The following is an 11,269-nucleotide window of genomic DNA, read 5'->3' on the forward strand; positions in this document are numbered from 1 at the left end:
ATATATATATATAGGCATAGTTGCATTTTTGTGAAATTCCAGTGTGAATGATGAAAAATGAATTGTTAAATTGACAACTGAATTATTAAAGTCAAACCAGCAGCTAAAAAGCTAAACTTAGCAAAACCATAGCTAACAGGGAAAAAACTGCAGCTAAAAGTAATTCAAGAAAGTAAAGTTAGAGCAAGAATATGCTGTAGTATGTTTAAAATAGAACAACACTTTTTAAGTAATGGAAGAGAGTATTTTTCATGGAATTTTATTTGTAGATAAAGTACAAAATTACAAATACTGAAAGTCAATGCGCTATTATGATCGAGCCTTTTGGTCTATGAAGCACATGCAGATAAAATTTGATTGCAAAAAAACTGAAAAGTATGGAAGAAACTATAAACAGGAAAACAAAAAACTCTTACTTCCAAATAAATGTGTAAATAACAATAATGAAAGCTGAAACTGTGACAGAGCGACAACACAGAATTTCAAAACAAAACTATTACCAGATGTATAACGAACAGCTGTAGAAATATAAATTCTCCAAACCAAATTTAGAAACAGGCATTAGTTACTGGTCTTCCTTTGTTGACTGTAGGTTTGTTGCATTTATCATCAATCAGCTGTTATACCCGCTTGATCCAACTGGGGATCATGGGTAGCCATGGTGCCAATCACCAGCAGTCAGTGTTCATCAGGCACAGTTCAGCTTGGACAGGTTACCAGGCCATCATAAAGATTATTTTATTTTATCAATTATTTCAAAATGAAATGACCAACATGTCCTAAAACAAGTGGAACAAAAACAGTATGGCAACTGAATTAGATGAGTCTTTCACCCCACAGTCACAGAAAAACATTTTATTTTGTTAAATGTTTGATATAGCAAGAAAACTGTCAAGAAATGTCTCTGTTCCAGCACACTGACAGCCACAGATGCAGAATGATAATGAAGTGTAATATTTATGCTCAGCTAGTTGTCATAATATTCTTGTTATGTTGAAGCTGTAAATATTTCCTCAAATGATGATAGCTCAACATCACTGACTTGTAACTTCACCGCTGCTGCACAGTCAAGCAGAAATGCAACTAATATTTCGTTCCTTTGGTCCTTTTTCTTTCCAAAAAGCACGTGAAGGCATCATTCTCTGAAAGCAGGGGCCTTGCTCAGCCCTGCACCTCGCCCTGCTGGCTGTTTGGACGACTTGCCATCACCGTCGTCCTAAAATAGGCCTCTCTGGAGCATTTCATGAGTAATGCTTTAGGAATGAAAAACAAATCTGTCTTTGATTGATAAAGCAGATTGGATTAAAGAAGCGACTGTTTAGACTTCCTAACAGGGAGTTTTATCGCATATTCAGGATGTTGACTTTGAATAATTAAAAGAAACAGGTTTGACCCCGTCACGTGACCCCAGACTTCAGGCCTGGCACGTTGCTGCAGTAAATAGAAGTGGAAGACAGGATGTGAAAGGAATGCGTTACGTCTGTGTGGCATGTGTAAACAACCAGGAAACCAACAGGCCCAGTTTCACTCTGCACATTCTCACACATAGCTACAAGCTGACCGGTTGGAGCAGATGTCGGTGTTTGATTCCAAGCCCTCCCCTGCCTCCTGCGCTGTGTGAAGCTCAGAAGGCCAAAGCACAAATGTTTGGTGAGAGCCTCTGCTCCCTGCATGGTAGTGGGGTTGGTGTCGGCCCCTGTTCCTGTGAAAGAATCAGAAACAGTCCCACAGCAAACCGAGGCTTGTCCTCCACTCCTCTCATTCACCACCGCCTTTTTTTCCCCCCACRGCTTGACGTCATGCGGTCGGCTCCCTCCACAGCTGGCAGAGAGCAGCCAGCGTGGCATGAACACAGAGAGAGACGTTACCCTGAGCTGGAGGAAAATTCCCAACTGAAACGCCGACTCATGGGATTCTGATCAAAGTTTGCTCAGCCACACAGAATTTCCAACCTAGAATGAGACTATGAGGTCCCCACACTCATTGAGGGAGGCCAGATTTCTGAGGCCGTGTCTGAAAGCTTCAGCCTCCACTTTTTGTTGAACAGCCGAGGGGTAAAAAATGAGTAATTTATAGAAATGCTCTTTAGCCATGGAAACAAAGTGCTGATCCTGAGGTTTTCCAGAATTAAATAGCACCCCAACACCTACCTCCTTTCATTTAGTTCAGATTTTATGAAGTAGTTCTTTGGAAAGACAATAAGCAATTAGTATGTTAAATTTCTAACCAGCGCCAGGCCTCAAAATCCAAAATGGCTGCCTTGCTTCGACAATAAACTTAAGACATTTTTATTTTCAAACACATTTCTGTCCAACCTCTGCTGCAGTTGGATCGGACGCCAAGTTCTGATTTTTAAGATAACTGGAACGCAGCATCTTGATTAGCCTCAATTCAGTCAGGAATAATCTGTAATTCTCCAAACTCAGTTGATTCGAAGAGCTATGCTCTTCATAATCTATCAAAAGAAGACCTGAAACATTGCTTTAAAACGTATCCCGTTTTTTCTCAGACTCTGGGGTAAAGTGAGTGGAGCAGGGGGAGATCTGTGAACCAGAGCCAGTCTTCACTAAGAGGGCTTGGCTGGAAGCCAGCAGAGGAAAAGAACAGCAGAGGAATTTCAAGAAGCTCCAGCAATGTGGGCCCCGAGTTCCAGAGGGGAAAACACAGATGGAAATATAAAAGTGACCATAATCTTCAAAATGTAAACAACCAAAAACTAATACCATATATAAATCTTATTTACAAGTAAAATTGTTACAGTTAAAAAAAAACCCACTCAGACCTCAGTGGCCATTTTGTTGGAAGGGCAGCTGGAGGTTTATTTTTGTAGCTGCCGAAGGTGGTAAAGCTTTTTTTTTCTCCAATATTGTTTTAAATACAAAAAACACCAGTCATCTTAAAAAATACCCAATTATAAAGTTTTACTCTAAGTTTTCTACTGTTCTCATAGTTTATGAGACACACTCAGCATTTATTAGAATAAAACTATGAATCAAGCTCAACACATAAACACTGGTTTAACTTTCAGCTGCGGCTTATTTCATGCATCATTTAAAGGGGAAATTATATCAAGTCTTATATTTAAAGAGCCTTCACGTGATTTTTTAAATACATTTTATCATTACATTTACATTACATTACATTTTATTGTAGAGCTGTCAAACAAATCCAACACTTCTGTCTCTTCGATGTAATTTAATATAAAAGCAAATACTCAAGAATCTTATGTGAATGAGCTCTGTTTGTACTGGATAAATGTGGGAAGTTAAGGGGGAAATTATTGAGAAACAAATAAACATGAAGTTGTTTAAAATTCGTGTTTGATAAACTATTAAACCTTTCACATATTTATTTTAATCAGACCCTGTTAGCATTTTTATAGGGCGAAAACTGCGTATATACTTTTTGATTCGAGCCTAATAAAGAAATTTTCTGCACAATTCTTTGTTATCCACTAGGTGGCAGCAGAGGACAGCACTGAAAACTTCCCACGGGGTGAACAGGAAGGCTCCTCTGGCTGCACTGTGGATTGATTACTTTCATGTGCTTTCACTTCTAGTCCGGTGTAAAAAAAAAAAAAAAAAAAAAAAAAAAAATAATAATAATAATAATCTAACTTTGACCAGATCTCAGTGCAGTAAGTCAAAACAAAGTAACTGTGAAATATGAAACAAAAAAACGAGTTTCACACAACCCTGCAGAATGATCAATTAGATTTGATATCTTTTATTTTTTTGTTCACAGTTTTAAACAACAATATGTAGAAGAAAAATACGTGTCCAGTGACTAACATGGCTGTTGACATGTTTTATTTTCCTTTTCACTTATTCAAGGAGTTTACTGGTTTTCAGGCAACTAATCTTCTGTTTATGTAAAGATAACATCTCAATGCACACATTTCGAGTTTATTCTTGGTGAACAGAAAATTACGTTTTAGTCATATTACCATGTTTTAAAATCAGTGTAACAAAATTACCAAAGATTGGTGTGGATTTTATTAATAAAAACAAGTCTTAATTGAGAATAGGTCTACTTTATCAGATGGTTGTAGATTATGGACAATCTGAGACACAGGAAAAAACATGTTTGTGAAGTTCTTTTATTTTTCTACGTTTATTGGAGAGAAATAAAATCTGATTTTCATGATGGTGGATTTTCTTTAAAAAAATTTCTTTTACTTATCTTTCTTTATTCTATCTCACCATGTCCTGTTTTGAGCTGCTGTAATGTGCAAATTTCCCCACTGTGGGATCAATAAAGTTTTATCTTATCTTATCTTATCTTATCTTATCTTATCTTATCTTATCTTATCTTATCTTATCTTATCTAAAATTCAAATAAACAAAAGTCACAATCATTCATTAAAAAACAACTTTAAAAAAGCCATGTGAACATTGTTTTAAGTGTTGATTGCTTTATTATCAAATACAATTTTTTAACACATGCACATTTCGATGTTGAGTAAAAATATATACTGTAGTTATATGAAGTATTATTCAGTTGACAATTTTTTGTGAAATAAACAAAACAACAAAGGCTTTCTTTTTGTTTTGCTTAATTTTTTATAAACAATCCTTGCATCATTAAAGAAAAACAGATTTAGTTTTTTTCTAATATATCAAAAGTTTCACAGATTATAAAACTCATACCACATATGTGACATAAACACTAAAAATGCATCTTGCTGTTTATTCTGCAATGAACTTCTAATGTCTAATGTGTTCAATCATTCCTGATATAAGTGATGTGAAAATAGCAAAAGAAATGACTAAAAAGAACCAAATTATCTACACTTTATTCAAATTTAAAATGTCTCATGTTAATAGAGATATTAAAAACCACAGAAGAAAGTTTTTCCTTGGGCCTAAAACTTTATTATGATAAAAGATCAATACATATTTATGATTATAATAAACTATAATTTCCATCAGAATGTGTTTTTATTTTCGCTCTCCTGCTCAGCGACAGTGGCGTTTGTTTAGAAACTTGCTCCGGGTGCCCTTGCACCCGATGCTCGCTGTTTTCACTGCCGCTTCGTGTCCTTTCTGCGACTCAAAGTAAGATGGGGAAAGCCAGGGTTTGTGTTTGCTGAGCTGACACCTCCATCATCATCRCCACCACCACGCTCCCTCCACCCGGGACCGCCGCTCTGCTTGAAAACAAACGGCACGGCGGCTCCGGTTACAGGAGCCCGATCGATGCCCTGCGGGGTGTCGCGTTGCCCGGAGGGCCGAGTATCGTTGCATGGCCGATCGCTATCATAATCACACTTCCCCAACCCCCCCGTTATCGCTTACCTACTGAATAAAACATCTGCCTTCCTGCTCACGGATCGCTCACCGTTCCTCTGCCCACCACTCCAGAGCAAATCTGAAGGGAACAGAGCTTCCTGAAGTGTCTTTGGAATGAGTGAAGTAACAGGAGAAAGGTGTGCGATGATACCCAACAAATTAGGTCCTCCGCGTTGTTTTTATCTCGGGCATCGCAAAAATAGACCCCCAAGCAGCAGCAGCTTCTGGCAGGGTCTGTCCCAGGATGCTGCAGTTTCACCTTTCATTGTTGAGATGTGTCATCTGACCCAAAACAACCTTTAGATGTCCACGTTTTGATAGAGTCACTCAAAGTGTGCCACTGTGTGGGGTTTGGACTCTTTTCAGCATATTCTGCTGCCAAAAGTACAAAAATCACCAAACTCACAAATCACTGGTAAAAAACGACCAAAACTAGTGTTTTGCATGTAGCATTTTAGGACTGAGTTTTAGGTTTTTAATTGAGAAAAGATGTTTTATTGTATGTCATGTCGCAACAAGTGTTAGAGTATATGGTATGAATGAATCTCAGTTACGACCACATCAAACTTTAGCTAAATATCTGTASATTTGACTGAGCTAGGGCCATTTCTGTGTTGACTATTGATTAGCTGTGGTGGCCATCTTGAAACGAGTTGACTCTAAAAGTGAATCAGTTTGCAAATGTAAATCCCATTATTAATTTGTAAGTTTTGTAAAAATTATCCCAGTGATTCATGAAATATTTTTCTGACAGACATGGTTGATGAAGAGTTAACAACAAAGTTAAAGAGCTTGTGCAATATATTGCAGGAAGTTTGTGATGGCAAGGTCGGTCAGAAACTACCAAAGCTAAATTTAGCCTAATATCTGCAAAATGAGAGGGTTGGAACCATTTTGTTTGTTAACGTTCATTTGTTGTAGCTGTAAATCCAAAGATTACTTTTTGACAGTTTCGTTAAAAAGATTGCTGTTCAAATTTACTCAAAATGACCGGTTTAACTGAAAAATTGCRTCAAGACTGCATAATACAAATGAGAAAAGTTTGGGTTTTTTCCTCCATCATCAGTGATTTTATATGTGAAAATGTTGCACATAATAAAGTTTAAATAGCGATATACTGAGAGTATTGCTGAATATTAGTGACATAAGTGTGGCTATATTTGGTAATTCTGCAAATGTGTCAAGATTTCTAAAATAACATCGGAGTAGTCCGCTGTTTTAAGATGGCAGCAATTAACTTTTGGTCTTGGTCCCACTCAAACTAACATCACTGTGGAAGCCCATTTCCGCCACCCTGATAAAAAAAATAAAACTTGTATCTCATAATTATGACTTAGCTATCTCATTATTATGAGATACTATCTCATAAAGCTAAGTCATAATAATGAGATACTATCTCATAATTATGACTTAGCTATCTCATTATTATGAGATACTATCTCATAATTATGACTTAGTTCAGCTATCTCATAATTATGAACTATCTCATAACTATGACTTAGCTATCTATCTCATTATTATGAGATAGCTAAGTCATAATTATGAGATACAAGTTTTATTTATTTTTTTATCAGGGTGGCAGAAATGGGCTTCCACAGCCATGTGCAGAAATACACCAGGGGTCAAAAACAGCCAATCAAGAGCCAGGGGGATTGTCTCATCATCATCATCATCATCATCAATGTCAATCATGCTCCTATATTTGCTTCTCACACAGGCTAAGTCCAGTTTTCTCAGAACTACCTACTGCAGCTTTAACGGGACTTAAACTAATTGTTTCTGTTTACCTGAAATAATGACTTTGTGCTGATCTCTTTTTCTGAGAAGTGCACCATAAATTAGTACAGTCATTAACAATAAAGTGAGKAATTCAGAGGGTTATAAAGCAGCTCCTCTTCACCCCTAAGCAGCTATGACAAATTGTCAGTTTCCCTGCTCCTGCTAATACAAACTCTAAAAATTGTTAAAGAGACACCTTAAGCAGAAATGTATTAATTATTCAGAGCTTACTGCAGGTTAACTGTAGTTAAATCCAGTGCTCGGACTGGTTCTTGTTGAAGGATTCCCTCTTTCAGGCCTCACCTGGAAGCTGTAAATCAGTCTGAGTGTGTTGCCCACACACAGACACTACAGGTGCTGGCCTCCTGGGCTTACCAGGGTTAGCAGAGAAAGTGTAATCTGGCAGAACTTTTAGTTGACAGATTAGCCGGAATATACGTCTGTTTATAAGTAAATGCATTTGTACACACGGTGATGTCCTTAAACCAGAGCTTGCAGGTAAAACCAAAGGGAACATAAAGACCAATCCAAAAATCAATGGCAATCAATTCTCTAAAGCGATAAAATACACGAGTGTTTGATTTGCTTACAATCAGCCACTAAACCTGAGAGACCAGGGCAGAGAGGGTTAGATGCCAACTGCCGGAGACGTAACGGGACACTCGCTGCTGAGCTATTAGGACAATTAACAAAGTGGTCAGAAGGGGCCGAGCGGCAGAGGAACGGCCTGAAATGGAGAGCTGAGGGTGTGAAGTGACAGTCAGCACATCTGGTCTCATCAATAATGCAGCGGGCCTTTAAACGGCAGTTTGTCGCACGTTGAGCTGCCGGCTGAAATCAAGCCCGACACCCAAGACGCCGTCAGGGGAGAGTGAGAGGGGAAGAAAATAACGTGTCTCCGTTTTCACATATTTATCTGATGAAGAACGAGCTGACTGAGCTAAAGATATATAATGAGGCGTAATGCGATTGTCGTGACCAGAGAATGAGAAACGTGGAAAATCTGAGTAAACACCAGAACAACTTACAGATCTATTCATAGCTTTTATTATTAAAATGAAAAAGAAGAAGCGGAAATGAGCCACTCTTGTGCCCAATCGTTTCTAAAAGGTCAAAACAACAAAAACACAAACCAGTTACTGTATGACAACTTCATGGAAACCTTTGAGTGTTTCAGCTGGACGTTTCGAAGAGTTCATTTTCCTGTGATCAGAGGATTTCTCAGCACGACGATCACAGAGTCGCCCCTCAGGAACATTTTAGAAATGTAGCGATCTTTGTTTACAGGCTTTGACTTCTTCTTTCCCTTTCCACTCTTAGGAACTTCGGTCCACATTTCTTTCACATTCTCCAAGACCATGTTGCAATGCCTGAAACAGTAATAAGGACAGATTATTAAAATACTATCTAGATAATAGCTTAAAAAACATTTCCATTATCTTGTGATGATGCAAAAACACACAGCCTACACATAGCTGGATTCAATAAGGTATTTTTTCCCCACACAAATTATTATGAGAGTTTGGGGTCTTTGATTTTCATAAGGATAAACTTACTGGAAAATATAATCAGAATTTAGGATGTAGAAGTTAATGTGACTGTCATCACCGTTGTTTTTTTTGAAGTGACATCATTTTTATTTCATCTTTTGCTTAATATGCCCATCCTTTTTGCATGAGCAATATTAAAAGCTACAAATATTCATTKAATTCACTGTAAAGTACAATTTTGTGACACACCCCTAAAACAGTTTTCAGCAGTGTGTTGTAAAATGAGACTAAAACCATTTTAGTCGAACATGCAAATCTAATCAGTCCGGGACCGATGCGTGTTCTGTCCTCCTCCGAGCATTCAGAAAAAACACGAAGGCAGAAAGGCGAATACAGTGAGCCCACCTCTGAYGCCCCTCTGAGCCCCACAGCGAGGTAATATCAGAGCTGGGCAGRCCAACTTGTGAAAAAGCCACCCATGATTCTGCAGACCATTTTTCATGATCATTTTATAATCCAGTTTACGATTTGATTTCATCTACATGGTTTTAGTACCAATACACACAATTTGTTGCACAGATGTAGCATTTTGATGATTAAAAACAAGAGAAAAACAATCTACACGTCAGTCACCGACTCCCCACCTGTCAAAAGCTTTGACTCGTCCGAGCAGCTTCTTGTTGTTGCGACAGTTGATGAGGACCTGAGTGTTGTTCTTCACTGACTGGGTGAGCACTGACAGGGGCCCAGTGTTGAACTCTTCCTCCTCACGTTTCTGCAGCTCTTCAGGAGTCATTTCTGACTTGGGTTTTGTTAACAGACTCCTAGAAATCAAGGCAAACAAAGTTAATTTTTGTTATTTTCATACATACACTTATTGAAGATGTGCTGAACATCTCATCCTATTACGTTGTATTTTATTTGAGTTTTAATAGAACTATATAAACACTATTTCAGTAWATCTGTAACGACTTACATAGACTAATTGCAACTGACAGTGTTGCATTACAATTTGATCAAACTACCTGTAACTGAAAGGGATTAATGATTTTGGGACTGGTTAAATCTTTGTTTTACCTGAGAATACTTCTGTTGTGAAATGGCACTATGCATACAAACTTAATTCAAATAATTATAAGTTATATACGCCAATAAAGTTTAGAACACATGTAACAGAATTTACAATATCAGGACGCCAAGGATTTTACAAATAATTGACATACAAAAAGTCAAAGAGAGAAAATAATGTTAGACAATGTATTGCACCATGGCAAAATAATTTTTTTAACCGTTTCAAACAAAATGTTTAAATGCAACAGTGTTTAGCACACAGGCTACCAAACAAGAATTGAACAGAGACAGAAGACCAATTTATCTTTCAATTAAATCAGAGTTTGGCACAAGCAGGGCTCCATACTTTGCTTCTTGTTAGCTTCTTTACCTAACAAGCTAACTCCATCCATGGATCCTGACTTAACTTCAGCTTTACACGTTAAAGCTTTTTATATAAACATTCACTCAGATTAGACATAATTTGTCATAAGACAACAGCGTTAGCATGTAAGGAGCAACACAACTCGAGCTAATAGCCTTGGTTGGTGAAAAGGCTAATCAGGTTAGCATTTATCCGCTAAACGCAAAGACTCCTAGCATGAGCTCCGGAACGAGAAAAACTATCCCTCAAGCTTTCCTAATAGCCGGATCATCACCGAAGACACTTACATGGCTGATCTTTTAAAAGAACTAAATTTAAAGCTGTATTGCGTTCGCCTTCACCGACTCCTTCGTTTCAGCAACGATCGACTGACTCGCATGGACAGAGTCACTTCCGGGTGGTTCTGCACGCGCGTCAATATTACTTCCGGGTTACCTTTTTTTCCCGTCTGTCAGAAAGAGCACATTATTTTGAGGGTTTTTTTTCTTTCAAATGACAATACAATGGAAAATGAAATATATAATCAACTTACTCATTATTAATGCAAACGTTTACATACAAAAATGTAAATTATCTTGTAAAAATCTCTTTTTGTCTTTTGTAAAGAATCGAAAACTCACTTAAGTAAAAAAGCCTGTTAAAACAATGTCGCTGCAAAATTGTCTGGTATTTTTTCTTCGTTTTTAATTTTTTCCCTGGTAAGGGAATTTAAATGCAGTTTTATGCATAAGATTGATATTTTGCATTATCTTAAATAAAAATGATTTCTGTCATTGAGATATTAAATTATACATCTTGATTTATACCTGTTAAAACAATGTCGCTGCAAAATTGTCTGGTATTTTTTCTTCGTTTTTAATTTTTTTCCTGGTAAGGGAATTTAAATGCAGTTTTATGTATAAGATTGATATTTTGCATTATCTTAAATAAAAATGATTTCTGTCATTGAGATATTAAATTATACATCTTGATTTATACTTATTTAAAAATTAGGAAAGTCATTACTGTTGGGCTGTAGGGTACCCTTTGAGCCATAGACGGCACTTCAATAGTCTGATTCTGTTCTGGACAGCATGTGCTCAAAAACATCTAGTCCATTAAAGAAGACCTGGGRTTGTTGGACAACTAGAATAATCAGACAAGACCAGGACAACATTTTCCATGAAGTTCAGCAGCTGGTCTTCACAGTTCGCAGACATTTACAGACTGCTGATAAATGAAGCACGAATGCTTCACAAGTCCATTTCCTCAAGGATTTATGTTTTGCTATTATC

At 37.3% G+C, this 11,269-nt stretch overlaps 1 protein-coding gene across 1 annotated transcript; it reads right to left on the reverse strand.

Annotated features, from left to right (window-relative positions):
* Positions 1–8,099: 8,099 nt before the first annotated feature.
* On the reverse strand, positions 8,100–10,410 carry snrpd2 (small nuclear ribonucleoprotein D2 polypeptide). Its single transcript, XM_014015050.1, has 3 exons — positions 10,283–10,410; positions 9,205–9,384; positions 8,100–8,440 (listed from the first exon to the last, which is right to left on the reverse strand). Coding segments are annotated over exons 1-3 (357 nt in total). The 5' UTR covers positions 10,285–10,410; the 3' UTR covers positions 8,100–8,265.
* Between the last annotated feature and the right edge of the window lie 859 nt (positions 10,411–11,269).

This window comes from Austrofundulus limnaeus, unplaced genomic scaffold (assembly GCF_001266775.1).
Source record: "Austrofundulus limnaeus strain Quisiro unplaced genomic scaffold, Austrofundulus_limnaeus-1.0 Scaffold122, whole genome shotgun sequence".
NCBI classification, from domain to species: Eukaryota; Metazoa; Chordata; class Actinopteri; order Cyprinodontiformes; family Rivulidae; genus Austrofundulus; species Austrofundulus limnaeus.

What these genes read in the sequence shown, in the direction of transcription:
- snrpd2 (XM_014015050.1), bottom strand. An exon ending in CGAGTCAAAGCTTTTGACAG is followed by an intron (nt 8,441 to 9,204) that starts GTGGGGAGTCGG and finishes TTACTGTTTCAG; the next exon opens with GCATTGCAACATGGTCTTGG.